This window comes from Puma concolor, chromosome A2 (genome assembly GCF_028749965.1).
Source record: "Puma concolor isolate L17-30 chromosome A2, mPumCon1.1.hap2, whole genome shotgun sequence".
In the NCBI taxonomy this organism is placed as follows: Eukaryota; Metazoa; Chordata; class Mammalia; order Carnivora; family Felidae; genus Puma; species Puma concolor.
In genome coordinates, this window is record NC_141668.1 from 114,070,984 (window position 1) to 114,088,423 (window position 17,440).

Genomic DNA, 17,440 nt, shown 5'->3' on the forward strand with positions numbered 1-17,440 from the left:
CTGCAGGGTTTCTCTGGCTTGGGTCTCAGGCAGAAGCCATTTACACTACCCAGAACTCGAGACAGGCGATGTCAGGATCCTGGCTCTACAGTGCCTCTGAAGCAACAAGGCCTGCCAGGCCTCCACCCCGGCACTGGCCTCTTCCTTGTGTTTCCTTATGTGGTCGGGACCACCCTAGACGAGGGGAACCATCCACATGTACCAAGGAGCTCTGGCTTTCTGGAACACCACTACACTACACAACAGACTTCCAAAAAAACTTCCCACATCTGGCTCAGGGGCCCAAACATCCGCTTTTTCATCTTCCCTTTACTTGGTGCCATGTGGCCTGGGGTGGCTCGGTCAGTTGAGCGTCCAACTTCGGCTCAGGTCACGATCTCGCGGTTCGTGGGTTCGAGCCCCACATCGGGCTCTCTGTTGTCAGCGCAGAGCCTGGAGCCTGCTTCGGGTTCTGTGTCTCCCTCTCTCTCTGCCCCTTCCCTGCTTGTGCTTTGTGTCTCTTCCTCTCTCAAAAATAAATAAACACTAAAAAAAAAAATTGCTTCGTTGGTGCCATGCTGCGGCCTTTATGATTCTTGGATTTTCACTTCCAGAAAGGAAGCTCACAGGTTAGATGTTTGTTGTTTTTGTCTGACCTGCATCCTTCTTCTGTCTCCAGGTAACGGCACCCACGATGCTTTGAGGAACTCCCCCGCCCCCACACCCAGGCTAAGCACCCACCTCTCCCAGACCTCAGGGCTCAGTGTGTGCTCCGGCCCTGGCCGGATGGAGCCTCCCAGCACCCTGGCCTCAGGAATCCCAGCCATGGATTCTTCCCTGGGACATCATCCACAGGTGCTAGAAAGCAGGATGTTGGGTCACCGAAGCTGGGCTCACGGCAGCCACGTTCGTGGGTAAAACCAAGCAGGGACAAGCAGAGATACAGGATGCACAGAGTGTGCTGGCGGCATGGGGATTTAAATCTGCTCCGGAGTGTGGAGCAGACAGACGCACGAATGCTTCCCACAGACGAGAAGGCCCCCGCCACGGGAGGCCAACTGATGACAATGACATTTACTGAGTGCCAAGTACGTGCCAGGCACAATTTGAAGTGCCCTTTGCATCCTGGCTAATTCTTTCTTCGTGACGTAGGCACTAACATTAACCCCATTTTCCAGATGAGGAAACTGAGGCGCGATAGGTTGAGTCAGAGCTTCCCAAGAAGTGTCAAGGCACCAAAGAAAATAGACGCACATAGAGGTAAGAGGACAAGGTGGGTCGTGACCAAACATGGCTGGTGCGGCCCCTCAGGCCACCCTGGGTCCGTGTGGCTGGCTCTGACCTGGGGACCCCCGTCCACTTGGGACCCATCTGCATGCTTCAGGCTACCTGCCTGGCTGGGAACTGGACAAGCTGGGACCGGAAAGCAGGGATCGCAGAGCCCATCCCCTAATCTGAGCACAAAGACACAGGACCTGCAGCTTGTTCCCAACCACCCAAGGGAAGCAGCACACGCAGCCCTAGACTCTGGGACTCTTGAGGACCGAATCTAGCTTGGGGGTTGCCCTGTCCTACTGGGTGACCTTGGGAAGATCGCTGTCCGTCTCTGGGCTCCAGCTTCTTCTCTGAAGGACACGTTTGCTGCACATTATTAGCCTGTACGGTCAAGATCCCGCTCCTTGGTAGGCACGTGAAGTCCCAGACCCTGGGCCGTCAGCCATAAGGATGGGCTCAGCTCTGCTCTCAGAGAAATCTGGCTGGGGGCATGCTTTGCCTGAGGGGAGACTTCTCTGCGGAGATACTATTGAGCAAAGAACGCCGCAGCTCTTCTGGCCTCTCCGTCTCCATTCCTGGGACTGAAAAGGCCTCACTCCTTCTTCGGGCCCTTCTGCGCCTCCGTGACCCCGCTCTGGCCATTGTGTTCACATAGACATCCACTGGTGAGTGGTTTCTCAGCAGGCTTTGCTTTTTTGGATAGAAAAGAACAGATGTCCCCCTTCTTTCTGCCTTTAATAGAGTTGTGGAGGCCACACGTCTGAAGGAACATTGCAAAGACTCATTTGCCCCGGCTCCACGTCGGGGTCCGAGCTCTCAGGGCAGAGCCTGCTTGAGATTCTCTCCCTCTCTCTCTGCCCTTCCCCCGCTCGTGTACGTGTGTGCACACTCTCTCTCTCTCTTGCTCAAAATAAATAAATAAACTTTAAAGTCTGTTTCAGCCCGCAAATCCCAAGGTTCCATCCTTGCAGAAAGCTCTGTCTTGGAACAGAGAAGAGCAGGTCTGAGGCTCCCCCGCCCCGAGCTCCTGGCAAGGCCTCCAGGTATGGGACTGGGGGTCTGTCCCTTCTCAGGGGCTGGAGGTCAGGCCCTGCGTTCTCTTTCCCTGGACCCAGATATATCCTCCTCACCTGTCTCCTTGCCTCTCGCCACCCCTCCTGCCTCATCTGTCTTCCAGACACAGCCAGAGGGGTCTCCGTGAAGCTCAAATCTGATTAGGCCCTTCTTGCTTAAGCCCTTCTCTGTCTCCCTTGTTCTCTGGGGTAAAGGTCTCATCTCTAAGCCTTTGTACTCACTGCAACCTGCATCTGCAATGCCGGAGAAAACTCCTACTCATCCTTCAATACCCAGGTTGGATGATGGAATAACCCCAAGAGATGCCCTGACCCCCCTGCCTCATTCATGCCTCCTCCATGCTTGTCTACACTCTGCGACTTGGTTAGGGTCCTGTCTACAATCAGCTGAGACTGTCCATTGTTTGCTGCTGGTCTCCAGACAGAAGGCTCTCTAGGGGCCGGGCTCTGTTACTATTTTTTTTTTTTTTAATTTTTTTTTTCAACGTTTATTTATTTTTGGGACAGAGAGAGACAGAGCATGAACGGGGGAGGGGCAGAGAGAGAGGGAGACACAGAATCGGAAACAGGCTCCAGGCTCTGAGCCATCAGCCCAGAGCCCGACGCGGGGCTCGAACTCACGGACCGCGAGATCGTGACCTGGCTGAAGTCGGACGCTTAACCGACTGCGCCACCCAGGCGCCCCGGGCTCTGTTACTATTAACATCAACCACCATGACCGTTACTATTTATGGGGGGTACTGTGATAAGGGATCAATAATAATAGTAACATGATATTCATTAAGCTTTCTCTCAATGCTAAGCCCTGTTCTAGGTGCTTTATACATGTTAGCATTCTGAATCTTCAAATACCCCAGGAAATGGGTATTATTAGTAGTAATATTCTCGTCATCCCCATTTTACAGATGAGGAAACTGAGGCTCACAGAGAGAAAGGGAAGGGCTCCAAGTCCCACAGAAAATATGTGGAAAAGCTGGGATTCAAACGCAGGTCAGGCTGGGCCTCCTGAGCCTGCCCCCACCCCCCGCCCTCCCCATCAAGCCCATCTGTGGAGGGTCCCAGGCCGGGGCATGTGGCAGGTGCCTGACCACCACTGCCTCTTTGTGAGCCCTGGGTATTGTCCCTGAGAGAAAGGCCTCGGTTCCCACCAGTGGCCACCCACACACCTGCTTCTAAGACTAATGGAATCCGTGACCAGACGCCTCCTAGCTCCAGATGGTACCCCATGCCCCACTGCCCCGCCTCTGCCTGTCTGCTTTCCTCCCTCCCCTGACCTGCTGACTTGCCCCCCACGCCCCCGCCCCCCCCCCCCCCCCAGGTCAGGCTGGGCTGCCGCAGTGGGGCAGAAGAAAGGAGCTGGCCCTCCAATGGCCTCATCTCTGTGTCCCTTCCACGGTGGTCTGGTCTGCCGAAGGAGCTGTCCTCCTACTCGCCCCCACCCCCACGGGGCCTTTTCATCTTTCCCCTCCTGGACAACAAAGCCACAGAGGCCAGGAGGAAGCCCCTCCTCCCTGCTCCAGCTGAGCTGAGCTTTCTGTCTTCTTTTCTGCAAGTTTCAGCTCAGCCCCTGCCCAGAGGTACTGGCCCCAGGCTCAGCACAGAGCAGGGGCAGGCGGGCTTCAAGGTGGAGATGCCAGAAACCCACGGTCACTGAGTCAAGGGCAGTTCCTCCAGGAGCACCACCCGCCTTGAAGCAGGATCCACCCACTGGACCACTCACCCAGGGCTGACCCTGTGCTGGAGTCCCCTGTGCCCGCACCCTTCTCACCGAGACACGTCTGAGGGCGCATCCATCCATATGCTCACGCGTCCAATCATTCACCATCTTACTGCGAGCCCTGGGCTGGATGCCCGGCTACAGAAATGCCAACATGTAGTGTTGGAGACCAGTTATTATGACCCCTTTTGCCCACTCTCCGAGCAAGTTCTGAAGCGCCTGTACAGGCACAGGATGGTGAGGGCGGAAAGCCCCTAACCACCCAAAGCATTCAGCAGCCTGGAAAAGCCAACCTTGAGACAAGCCTGTTCTGCAGCTAAACCAGCCTTCCTCCCCGGGGCCTCCGCTGTCCGGGGAGTCTCCAGCTGCCAGAGTAGGCCTATTTTTCAAGACAAGAAGGGGGATTTGGACTGCAGGCTCCAGAGAGAGGCATGGGTGGGGTGTATGTGTTTTTTAACACATATGGGATATGTTCCTCCTTAATTGTCCCAGGAGGGGCTCAGTCCCACAGTCCGATGGGGCTGGCTATGGCTCCAGCAGTGGGTATGTGACTAAGCTTTGGCCAATCAGAACATCAAATCTTCTTGCCCCTCCTCTACCTCCCGCTCCCCACCCCCACTGATGGGTTCAGGGATGAATATGTTTCCAAGTTGGTTCAATGATTTCCAGTTCCAGGACTTCACTGGGGTGTCTCAGACGAGAGATGATCTTTCTATTGGACTTAGACCTTTGAGGAGGTAAGTGCCCCAAAGGCTACCAGGAGAGAGAACTTGCCTGAGAGAGAAGCAGAGCTTCTATATTCTGGTGACGTTGTTTGAGTACCTTGATCCAGCCATGCCTGAAGCTGGTATGCTGAGACTTTCCCAGAAGCCACTGTTTTAACCCAAGTCAGTTAGAGTCAGGCTTCCAGGCATTCATCTAAGAGAGCTGGCTGATGGGAAGAAAGAAAACAGAGAAGAGAAGGGTGGAGAGTGGCTGGGTGTAGATTGGGAGAAGTAACAGTGAAAACCCTGGTTGGATGTGGGGTTAAATGACATTTGATGACTCGGGATGGCGAATATTCATAAAAAATGATCGCTGTAATGTCATCTCTCCTCCCTCCCGTCATCAGTAAGGTCTACGCTGCTCAAAAATGTGTTGGGAGGGGGGACTGTTTTTGGGGATTTGAAGAAGCCGAGTCTCTCTCGTCTGAGATGAGGTGGTGCATCCAGCTGCGGGAAGCAGGAGCCCAGAGGCTGATGTGGCTGTGATGGAGCAGGTAATCCTCCTTGGCAGACTGGGCTGGGTCCGGTGAGCCCCTGGGTTTTTGTCTGGTTCCAAGAGGCCCGAAGACCCCTTTGATTCCTGGAATGCTTCCATATGATCTGGGACTCACTCCCACAGCTGTGAAACCAGAAGTTCTTCCGTGGGGCCCGTCTGCACACAGCCAATTTGTATCCTAACATGGGTGTTCATGGCCTGCTCCCCCCAGGCCCCAGAGGAGCCTCTGGGGGCAGCAGACATGTCTGTGTCATTCCCGTGTACCCGACGTATCCACTTTCTCCATGGAAGGTGCGTAGAGAATGTGGAACTAATATATGAACATCCTCAATTGCTTAAATGTTTACTGTCTGTTCTCTTAGGTTCCCGGTCAGGGTGGTGAATTGACGTGCTGTGCAAGGTTCCCTTCCCATGTACCAACACACAGAAGAACTGGATAAAATATAACCATTTAAATGAGTACAGAGCCAAGGTCAAAAACAAGAGGGAGCTTGCCTGGGGAGTTCATACAAGGAGGCTCCTGCATGAAGCCAGGGGCCAGCCCGGGGCTGCCTCATCCATGAACAGAGGTGAGAAAAACCCCTCTTACTGGCCTTGGGATGTTGTCCCTATTTATGGACTCAATTTCTCCCGACCTGTGTAGTTCTGAAGCTTCAAGCTGAGAAATGAAGTTGCAAGCCGGCCCGGAATCGGGCCCTGGGGGAGGCAGACGGGGAACAGCTCTGACGGGAATGCCACAGCCCTGGGGATGGGTGGGTTCTCCAGGATCATGGCTTCTGCCAAAGATGGGCTCGCAGTTGGCCATCACGAGGCACACCGAGGACCTTGCCATCAGCACGGAAAGGGCAGAGAGGTAAAACACCAGGGAAAGCTGAGCGGTTGCAGCGATCCCAAAGAGATTGGAAAAGAAGGACGTTTGGGAAAGACATGACGGGCAGGATGGCATCCACAACACAAGGACAGAGGGGGACGAAAAAGAAGTAAATGGAAGCCCAGGGAATGAGAAAGGCAGTCACTGAGATATCGTTTTAGGGCGACGGCACGGAAGGGGAAAGGACATTTACTCGGAGTTGGGAAACTCACCAGGGCCCTGGAACAGCCAAGGTTTCGTTAGGAGGCCACCCCCGCTCCAGGGCTCTATTTCCTCGTGTGAGAAAAGGTGGCTCAGATACCAACCTCAGAGGTTATGAGAAGGTCAGAGTGTGTCGCTTCCTGCCACAGTGCTGGAAAAGTGTCATTCATTCTAACCAAATGGCTTCAAGCTGTCATTCCCAGCAGGGATTTCAGTCACTGGCTTTTTCTCCCCAAAGATACATCTGCAGAACACCTGGAGGCATTCCAGAGCGATATCACTTAAGAGGGCATGACAGGCTCTAGTCTTTGGGGTGTGAGGCCTCTTCAACCCACCAAGTTCCTTCGGACCCTACCGCAGGCTCCATGCGTCTGGTCACAGAGGGACACCTGAGTTCCTGACACTTATCATGCAAAAACAGAGGTGACATTGTAGCCCACAGCCCCTCTGCAGGCTGTGACATTCCTTCAGGTGTTTTGGGGCGGGGGGGGGGGGTGGTGGGCACGGGGAGACTCCAGGAGGACTTGTGGAAGTTGCCAGACTGGCCTGGGGTATGTGGCTTTGGGCTCTTTGGGCTGGGGCTTGGATCCTGGCTTGTCTGGCCTTGGTTTTCTCATCCAGCAAGTGGAGTTAATAATACCTTTCTCTGAGGCCAGTTGAGGGGCTCATCTGCACTAACATGGGGAAAGTTCCTTACATCATGCCTGGTACACACGTGATGTTCAACGCATGTCCTTGGCTGTTCCACCCCCCCGCCCTTTCCTTTCTTCAAAGAAGGAGAGCTTTGGGGCAAGTCGCCCACAACGGGCAGAGGAGGTCTGCCTCCTGAGGCTGGGCGTGGTTTAGGGGGCATGTTGTTATAGGGGCAGGGGAGCGAGTGACAGAGCCATCTCCTAATCACCGCGACCTGAGCACAGTGTCACTCTTTCTCCTCACCAAGAGAACCCAGTTTTGTTTGGGGCCTCAGTATGTAGATAAGAGCAGCCATGTGACACAGTGCTGGCCCAGGACATGGAGATGCACGTTCTGGTGGGGAAGGGGTGTCTCTCCCTGGAAACAAAGTCAAAGCTCACTTGAAGAAAATCCTCCCCACCCTCAGCATTGCCCATCCTTCTTCTGATGCCTGGACACAGACGTGAGGCCTGGAGGTGTGGCAGCCATCTTGTAACTGTGAGTCCACACACATGAAAAGGTAAAGTGGAAAGAAAGAAAGAAAGAAAGAAAGAAAGAAAGAAAGAAAGAAAGAAAGAAAGAAAGAAAGGAGGGAGGGAGGAAGGGAGGAAGAAAGAGCACAGGTGGAAGGGGCAGGCTGACCTTGCTTTTGCATGTTCTGGCTGTGTGACCTTGGGTATGTTACTTCACTTCTCAGAGCCTCACTCCCCACAATCTGTAAACTGGGGATAAAACCTCTACCTTGGCACAGTTCTTGTGAGGGTTAAGTGGCGCCCTGGATACAAATCCACCTTTTCTAGCACAAAGGGCTATCCCAATGTTTGTAGTGGCTCCTGTAGTCATGCTGTGGGAGACAGTGAGTTACTTTAGGGTGAAACAAAGAAGGGCCCCTTCATTTCTCCTCTTGGAGAAAGTTCTAAGGCTGGACACAGGCCCCAAGCCAACCAGCTCTGCTCTTTGGTCGATCAGCTATGCAAACAGGAAGTGACTACCCAAACATTTGGAGCTGCAGGAGGCTGGCCCCGGGGTGGGCCTCCTCACGGAGGCCTCTCTCCACACTGTGTCTTCTCATCTTCCAGCTGGGAGCACCTCAGAAGTCAAGGAGGAGGTCCCTCCTCTGAGGGGCTAGGTTCAAAGCCTCCCCTTCTGGTTGCCTTGCCCACCAGCCTAGGCCAGGCCACTTTCCCTTCGGGCTGGAAGATGACAACAGCCCCTCTGTGGGCTCCCCACAGGCTCTAGCTCTTCCCTCCTCCCATCTCTTTGTCACAACTGCAGCCAGGGCCACTTTTTTTGAAATGCAAATCTGTTCCTGTCCCCCTCTTGCTGAAGTCTTTCATGCTCTCTTTGGGGGAAAGATTAAAGCCCCTGACACACCCTTCCAGGCCCTGGAAGGCCTGGCCTCTGCCTGCCGCTCCAGCCACTCTGGCCTCCTTTTAGTTTCTGGAATGTGCCACAGTTCCCCTTGCCTCAGGGCTTTGCCCACACGATTCCCATTTTCTAATCCCCCCCCCCCTTTCCCCTGTCCCTCTCCCCCGCCCACCTTGCCAAGTAACATCCTATTCTCAGCTCTCAGCTCAGGGGCCACTTCAGGTGCTGGCTGAGCCCCGCTCTTCCCCCACAGCATTCATCCAGCCGGCTGCCCTACATCTCATCACATGATCTCACATGCTCGGTAGTGGCTGCTCAGGGCAGGGACTTGGGGCTGTCTTGCCCCCAGTCACATTCCTGGTACCTGGCGTAGCCTCTGTACAGAGTCAGTGCTCAGTAAATGTGGAAGGCAGGCAGGCAGGCAGGTGTGCCTTGGGATTCAAAATGGAGAGGGGGCTGCTCACTGAGCGCCTGCCCCATGGCTGGCAGGACCTCGCGCCCTCTTCACAGCCACTCTGGCAGGCAGGGACTCCACTCTGTTCTACCAAAGGGGAAACAGAAGCTCCAAGAGGGGTCAGTGACTGGCCCAAGGTCGCACATCTGGCAGAGGCCCTGCTAGGATTTAAACTTGGTCCCAAGCCCGGCTTCCTGCCTGGTGGAGTTGGCACAAGGTATCGTTGTACATCTGTTTCCTCATCTGCCGAACGGGGATGAGATGGTACCAAGTGACAGGGCTGCCGTGAGGATTCAGTCAGGCCACTAAAGTGCTTAGCTCAGCGTCCGGTGCACGTTAAGGACTCAGCAACTGTCAGCTATCACCACCACCACCACCACCACCACCACCATCATCATCATCATCACTGGGTTGATCAAAGAACGGATACGAATAACTCTATCCTGTTGCGACCCACGCATGGGCAAATGGAAGGCCTTTGTGGGTGAACACGCACAGGAGTGGTCGGGTGGGGGGCAAGCGATGGAGTGGATGAACGTCGGAGGAAAGGGAGGAACGGCCGAGCGAGCGGAGGGATACACGAAACGAACAAACGCGAGCACCAGCGTGCGTGCGGGGAGGATACACGCCCGTGGTCTGGGACACCCGGAGTGACTTGGGGCACCGGGGCCGCACCCCCCGCTCACCTGTAGCGCCGCAGCTCGCCCTCCAGCCGCCGCACCCAGCGCTGCAGGCCGGGCACCTGTCTCGCCAGCGCTTCGAGCTCGCGCACGCGGCCCAGGCTGCGCAGCACCGCCTCCCGGGCCTCCTCGGCGCGTCGCCGAACCTCGACCTGGCCCTGGCGCAGGCGCCCCGCGCGGGCCTCGGCCACCGCCAGGGCGCCCCGCGCCTGCCGCAGCTCCCGCGCCGCCACCTCGGGCCCAACGCGCCCCGCCTCCTGCGCGCCCGCCTGGCTCTTCCAGAGGCCGACCTGCGGGGGACAGGGCCGCGGGGACAGCCGTGAGCGCCTCGCTGCGCTCACCATTCCCGCGCCCCCAGGAGCACCGACCGTGCACGTTTGTTGCGCGCGCTGCCTCCCGCTCCCGGGCTGCTCTGAACTCGGTTCATTCCTCGCAAGAAACCTAATGAGACAGGAGCTCTGATCAGCCCCCCTTTTCCTGGGTGATGGAAACTGAGCCACAACACCCATGTTCTCATCTTGGCGCGGTATCGATTAATTCCCAAGCTTTACGACTCTTCCCTGCCGATTGCCTGCATTGGTGGCACTCGACCTTCCGTGGCGCCTCCGATCCCTAGGCTCGAGGAACAAAAAGGCGTTTCCGGACTTCCCCAAGGTCTGGTCAATAGACTGTTCTTGAGGATGGGGTTTTGTCTGTCTTGTTTACTGCGGTGTCCCCGACGCCTAAACCAGGCCTGGCACACAGTAGGTGCTCAATAAATACCTGGAGCGAATGATCCTGGACCCTCTTACTCTGCACTCCCACCTTTTGCTTCTCTGGTGCTCCCTGGCTGCCAGCCCTTGCCTGGTCCATAGGTACGGCCACTCAAAGCAGCGCCCTGCCACCCCTCTGCCACTCAGGGCTGGTGTCTGGGCAGAGTGCAGAGCAGGGCCCATACGGGTCAGTTCCCTCCTGCCCTAGGCTTCCTTGGGGCTGCTCTTTTCCTCCTCCCACCCCTGTCACCCTTGGCACAGGGCTGGGCACAGCGCAGAAGTGTTTGTTGACTGAATCCCAGATGCTTGGGCTGGGTCCATATCTCGCTCACTGCTTCCTTCTCAATATCCCAGAGAAGGCCTGACCCCCACAGGTGTTTGGTGGCCAGTGACTCCCCGATGAACACCGGGCCCTGGCCCCGAGGGAGGCCCATCACTATTTGCTGAATGATCCAACGAGCTGCTTAAGGGGGGGGTGGGGACAGGGCCTCTTTCACCCCTTATCCCCTAACCTCTCCCCGCACCCCCATAGCCTGCCACCACGGAGAGCTCAAGATGCCTGTTTAATGACTGAATGTGTGAACCGGCCCAGGTTTCCGGGGCGAATGCAACTACTGGGTTAGAAGAGGCAAGAAGGGACAGGGAGGCTGGGGAGACGGGGTGGGCTGGTGATCTGGGTGCGACAGCGGTTCTGGAGGTGGCACGGGGGAGGAGAAGGGGAGGGCTGGAGTGGGGCGGGAGAGGGACAGGATGCCAGCGACCTGGAGTGGGGTGGGGCTGCCCTCTCTCCCCCGTTCCACTTCCTGTGCTCGGTCCGGCTGTTCGAACGACCCCATCCCCATCCAGTCGTTGCCGCCCCCCCCCCCCCCCCGCGCCGGCGCGCACCTGCAGCGCTAGGCAGCGCGCGTCGCTGCTCTGCAGCGCGGCCCGCAGGTCCTCCACCAACTCGCGCAGGCTGCCGTTCTCCTCCTCCAACCGCGCCAGGCGCTCGCCGTCCCGGCCGCCGTCGGGGCAGTCGGGGCCGCCGTCCGGGTCCGGCGTGTGGGGGGTGCGGCGGCGGCGGCGGCGCGGGCGGCGCAGGCGGATCTGCGTCTCGATGTGCTCGCTGAGAGCGCCGCGGGGCAGCCGGGGCCCCGCGCGCGTGCCGAAGTAGCCGCAGAGGCGCGCGTGGAACTGGCGGAAGGTGAGCTCGGGCGGCTCCGCGCGCAGCGCCAGGCGCGCCTCCTCTTCGGCATCTGCGTCCCCGTCGGTGGCCACCCCGGCGGCCGCGTCCCCGGCGGCCGCATCCCCCGGGTTCGCGTCTCGGGCGGCCGCATCCCCGGAGGCCTCCCCGGCGGCGGCCCCCTCGGCGCGCAGCCCCAGCACGGCGCAGAGCGCGCGGAAGTCGGCGCGGGGCAGGCGGCCGGCGCCGCGGCAGTCCAGGTGGTGGAAGACCTCCTGCAGGTACTGGTCCAGGCCGGTGGCCAGCACCACGATCTCGTTCTCCACGCCGCGGTCCAGCCCGTAGTGGTGCGCCAGGGCGCTCAACAGCCACTGGGTGCGCCGCGCGGGTCGCCGGTACGGGTCACCCGCCGCGCCTTCCATGCCGGCCTCCCGGCCCGCGCCGTTCGGCTCCTTCGCCGCCGAGCGACGCTTCTCGGGTGCCTCCGCCCCGCCACTTCCAGGGGCGGCTCCGGAGTTCCTCGGAAGGAGGGGCTTAGGCTTAGCGGTCGCGGTCTGGTTGGAGCGGCGCGGGGGGGCCGTGTCCCGCAGCTGCGCCGGCTTGGCGGGTCGTCCGTTTTTCCCCGGTTGGCTTGGAGGGGACTGGGGTAGAGGGCCGAGTCCCTCTCTCTTTCTCGCTTCTCCGGGTGGCCCCCGCGCTCTCCTCCCCTCATCACTCCGGGGGCGTTCCTGGCGTCTCGTCTTCCCCTCCCACTCCTGGCTCTGTCGGCTTTCGACTCCCTCACCCTCGGCCCCACCCGCCCTGGGCTCAGAGTTTGCCCGGGGACAGGCGCGAGGCGTGGGCGCAGGATAGGAAGCCGGAGCGGGACGGGACGGTGGCAGCCAGGTCCTGTGGCTGGGGGCGAGCCCCCCAAGCCCACGTGTCACTCCACCCCTTCTCCTCCGAAAGGAAAGTCTTCCGAGGATAGCCCCACGAGCTGGCTCCAACCGTCCTCTCCCCGCGCCGGTGCAGAGAAGCCCCTCTCCCCGTCTGTTCAGATACTGGGGTCTTAAACTCACACGTCGCTCCACCGCAGGCGGTGCGGGGAGCCTCACGTGTAATTGGAGCCGAGGAGAGGCAGGTTGGAGGAGTGAATGAACTGCTTTAGCGGCATCGCGCCGGTAAGAAGTCGATCTGAGATGGACAGACCTTCGCTCTCTAAGCTGCGTGTGTGTTTGGTGAGGGGTGGGGTGGAGGGGGTGGGGAGGCGGGGAAAGCAAGGTATTTTCCCGGCCCTCACCTGTGTGCCTGTGGGTAGTGAGTTGGCGGAGCGACCTGAGTTCCACCTCTGAGCTGGGGTTATGCTGGTAGGTTGTTTGGCCAACACTTTCTCCGGTGCCTTACAACACGTTTTTGGCAGGTGTAAGGAAAACCACCCTCTCGGGGAGACCTAGGTTGCTTTTCCTTTCTTTTTCACCAGAGAGATGTCATGCACCTGTTACCGGCACTGGGACTGGTTGTCCAGCCATGTTGGAGCAGACTTTATTCAACTGTCCCTGGCTTTAAGATGGGCAGAATGTGGGCTTGTGTATAACTCTAGGAATTTAAATGCTAAATCCTGGAATTTGAAAAAGCGCTAAAATTCTGTCTCCTCTTCGGCAGTATCCCAGAGTCAGCAGTTTATTTGGTAAACTCCTACCCATTCTTGAAGATTTTGCCCAAAGGAAGGACTTAGATACTTCTCCCCAACCGTTTTGGACATATTTTTTTAAACTATAAAAGTAATAACATTTTGACAAAAAGTGTTACATCAGTTCCACTTCTTGGCTCCTACCTTAGAAAAATACATGTGCACAGGATGTTCACTGCATCATTGTTTATAATATTGAGAAACTAGAGACAACCTAGTACCCATCAGCCTCAATGAATCACCAAAAAAGGAGTGAGCAAGGCAAGTTGAAACCTGTTATGTACAATGTTAAGACTTACATGTACAATAACAACAAAACCACACAGCACGGTGGTAAATATTTTCTGTAAAGACGTGTATATATGCATAGAGAGAGATGGGAGGATTCAAAACTGATTTAGTGGTTATTTCTGAGGATCAAAGATATTTAGCCTTTGCTATAGCATTTCTCTTTTTGACAAGATGACTTCTCCCTCCCTCCCTTCCTTTTTTCTTTTTTCTTCCTTCCTTCCTTCCCTCCTTCCTTCCTTCTTTCTTTGCTTCCTTCCTCCTTCCTGCTTTCCTCTTTCTTTCTCTTTCTTTCTTTCTTTCTTTCTTTCTTTCTTTCTTTCTTTCTTTCTTTCTTTCTTTCTTTCTTTCTTTCTTTCTTTCTTTCTTTCCAGGGAGGACATACCTTATTTCCTTATTTACCATTTACATGCCATAAAATTCACCCACTTAATGGTATAAGTAAATGCTTTTAGTGCATTTGTAGAGTGTATAACCATCACAGTCTAACTTCAGAACGTTTTCATCCCCCGTTTCCCAAAAACCTTTGTACTACTTAACTCATTCAGTACGTCTCCGCCTTCCACCCCCAACCTCCAGTGCTCAGCAGCCACCACTTTCTGTGTCTATAGATTTGTCTCTTCTGGATATTGCATGTAAAAGGAATCATACAGTGTGTGACAGGCTCTTTTTTGAAAACATTAACAGTAATGTTTTCCAGGTTCACCCACATTGTAGCATGTATCGGTACTTTCTTCCTTTCTACGGATGAGTGATATCCCATTGTGTGGGTAGATCACGTTTTTGCTTATCCGCTCATCAGTCGATGGACATTTGGGTTGTCCCCACCTTTTGTCTATTCCAAATAGTGCTGCTGTGAACATTCACGTGGGCATGTTTTCATTCTTCTTGTTGTGTAGACCCGGGGTGGGAAGGCTGCTTAGATGGCTTTTTTTTTTAATGTTCATTTTATTTATTTTTGAGAGAGAGAGAGAGAGAGCACCAGCAGGGGAGGAGCAGAGAGAGAGCGAGCGAGTGAGAGAGAGAGAGAGAGAGAGAGAGAGAATCCCAAGCAGGCTTCATGCTGTCAGCACAGAACCCAACGTGGGGCTCCATCTCCCAACCATGAGATCATGACCGGAGCTGAAATCAAGAGTTGGCTGCTTTAACCGACAGAGCCACCCAAGCGCCCCACTGGATGGTAGTTTTATGTTTGATTTTTGAGGAATTGCCCAACTGGTTTTCAAAATGGCTGCACCATTTACCTTCCTACCCGCAGTGTTTTCCTGTTTCTTTTTTTTTTTTTTTAATTTTTTTTTTTTAACGTTTATTTATTTTTGAGACAGAGAGAGACAGAGCATGAATGGGGGAGGGTCAGAGAGAGGGAGACACAGAATCTGAAACAGGCTCCAGGCTCTGAGCGGTCAGCACAGAGCCCGACGCGGGGCTCGAACTCACGGAGTGTGAGATCGTGACCTGAGCCGAAGTCGGCCGCTTAACCGACTGAGCCACCCAGGCGCCCCTGTTTTCCTGTTTCTTGATGGGTTAAGTGATACGACCGGTCTCAATCCCGGCCTCCTGCAGCTTCCATGTCAGCTCGCGGGGCCCCCAACCTTCCTCAGCAAGTCCCTGCCATCTTCTGTTCTTCTCTGTGCTCACGCCCAGCCTCTCTAGACCGTCGGGCCGTCCAGTGCTGTACCCTCAGAAGACACCCCGAATCCGACTCCCTCAGCCCCCTTCACTGGTACCACCCTGGGCCAAACCCCCAGGGTCTCCGACCTGTATTATTGCAACAGACTCCCCCAAGAACTGCCCTTGGACTCCTACAGTCTGTTCCATAGCCAGAGGACCCCTCGTCTGCTCACGACCCCCTAATTCTTTCCCTCTCACAGGGACTGGAGGCTAAGTCCTCCCCGGATCCCTAGAGTCACATTCCTCAGCCATTACTATGGACTTGCTCCCCGACCTCCTCTCAGTTCTTCTGACCTCAGGGTATTTGCATCTGCTTCCACCAGCTGTTTACAGCCCCCTCACCTCCAAGGCCTTTGCTCCAACATCACCGCCTCGGGGAGGGCTCTGGTGACATCGAATGCACCCTGCACCTCTGACAGGCTGTCTTGCCTGTGTGTGGTGTCTGTCTCCCTGTCCGAAACTGTCCGTCAGCCATGAGGGTAGCAGCACTTGTCCGTTGCCCTGGAACAGTGTCAGGCACGCTGAAAGGAGAGAGGGTCTCCGGCTTCCATCCCCGCTGCCTCCCTGGTCCCCACCCTGGGTATGGCGTCATGTGTTACCTGCCACATAGTTTCTTTGCCTACAAATGCTATGTGTGTTTTTTATGTGTAATGTTTTTAAAGGCAGCTATTACACCACATTGTTATTTATTTGTGGGCCTCGCAGGAGGTCTGAGAACCTGGTGCCCCGCAGTCCCAGCAGGGGCCTGGCACAGAGTAGGGACTAATAACGCTGCTTTGACCGAACACGTGAAGTCACTGCATCGAATGGGAAGAGTGCCTCTAGCTGGCACGGGGGTGGGGGTGTGTGTGGGGGGGGATTCAGTGTCCTTTGATGCACTGGTGTTGGAGTCCGTGAGACTCCAAATGTTGGTAGTTGACTGGATCAGCTGGGCCGCAGAAGCTTCTGGGCCCGGAGCCCCCTGGTCTGCGGGTTTGCTGTGTAGGACAGGACTCTGGATCTTGGCTCTGGACTTCCGGGTCGCACTTCTGCAGTCGAATGGGATTTGATTTCATGGGGGTGCTGAGAGCTGGCACGCCCAGCCAGACCACAGCGCCCACCCCTACCCCCTGTCCCTGCAGCTGGGGACTGCTCTTGGTGAGGGAATCCTTGAACAGTAACGTTCCCCTGGCCGGTCAACGCTGAAAAGAAAGCCTTTAAATATCTTGCCATGGAGCGTTGCCTGGGCCTCTGCCCCCCGCCGCTCAGCAGGGGCCAGGGAAGTCGGGGTTTATAATGGTGCGCTGTCAGGCCTGTCTGTCTGTGGGGCAGGGTTACCAGGCGCCTCTGAAATCATTCCGGTTGGACCCACAAGGTTTTTGTTTAAGGTTCGGAGTGAGCAAACTCAAAGGTCTCCTGTGCTCTTTTGTCTGAGCTGGGGGATGGGTGTGTGTCTGTGTGGGGGAGAGCCGAGGCCCCCGCGAAGAGATGATTTTCTGAAGTCGGTTCACTGTTGTTTGAGCCATTTCAAACAGTATATTGTTTAAAGTGCCTTTCAACAGCCCTGAAAAATGCTAAACAGCAAAAGTCACCCCCGTAAGCGGGGACCATAGACGCTTCTGATGTATTTATTTCCAGGCGTTTTCCATGCATTGAAAGAACTCCACTGGGGTGGTTGTTATGGGACTGTGTACATCTGTCAAAGCACTTAAAAGGACGAGTTTTACAGGATGTGAATTGTACCTCATTAAACTCAACCTAGAGAAACACAGTTGAAATGCTCTTGCTGGGATCTTTCCTTGCACATCAGCCATACTTCCTCAACAGCTTTGCCGTCATTAATATTCCTTTGCAAATGTTCTTGAGACGGCTTCGTGTTGCCTCTTGGGAGCTGCGAGGTGTTTCCTCATCCCCCACCGATGCATATCAAGGTGGTTTGTGGTTTTTCTCCATCAAAACAACACCGTAAACTGTTGACTCTCCATCCTGAGTGATTTACTACTGTGCCAAGGAGTTTGGACATTTTATAAGCTCCTGATTTTGTCGAACTGTTTTTCAGAAACGTTTTGTCATTCTGTACAGCCCCCTGGCGTGTCTGGGAATGTCTGGGAGCCATCATTTTCCGTGACAAAGCTTTTATATTTTCGGGAGTCTTGGTCAGTGGATTTGCTTAGCGTTCAGACTCCCAAGTTTTACTCTTCTCTCTATTAAAAATCGGACTGAGCTAGGCAAGTTTTCTTAGACACAACAAATGCATGATCCAAAAACAAAACAAAACAAAAAATTGGTAAATTGGACCTAATCAAAATACAAAACTTTTGCACTTCAAACTGCAATGGTAAAGACACCATTAAGAAAATAAAAGGACC

The 17,440-nt window shown here is 55.4% G+C and overlaps 1 protein-coding gene across 1 annotated transcript in view; it reads right to left on the bottom strand.

Annotated features, from left to right (window-relative positions):
* EFCC1 (EF-hand and coiled-coil domain containing 1) overlaps window positions 1–12,617 on the bottom strand; it is a 43,450-nt gene extending 30,833 nt beyond the window's left edge. The window contains exons 1-3 of the mRNA XM_086682375.1: window positions 12,559–12,617; window positions 11,188–12,094; window positions 9,557–9,840 (exon numbers count right to left, since the gene is read on the bottom strand). Of these exons, the coding sequence (XP_086538501.1) occupies window positions 9,557–9,840; window positions 11,188–12,094; window positions 12,559–12,617 (1,250 nt within the window). The remainder of the gene's footprint in view (window positions 1–9,556; window positions 9,841–11,187; window positions 12,095–12,558) is intronic.
* Between the last annotated feature and the right edge of the window lie 4,823 nt (window positions 12,618–17,440).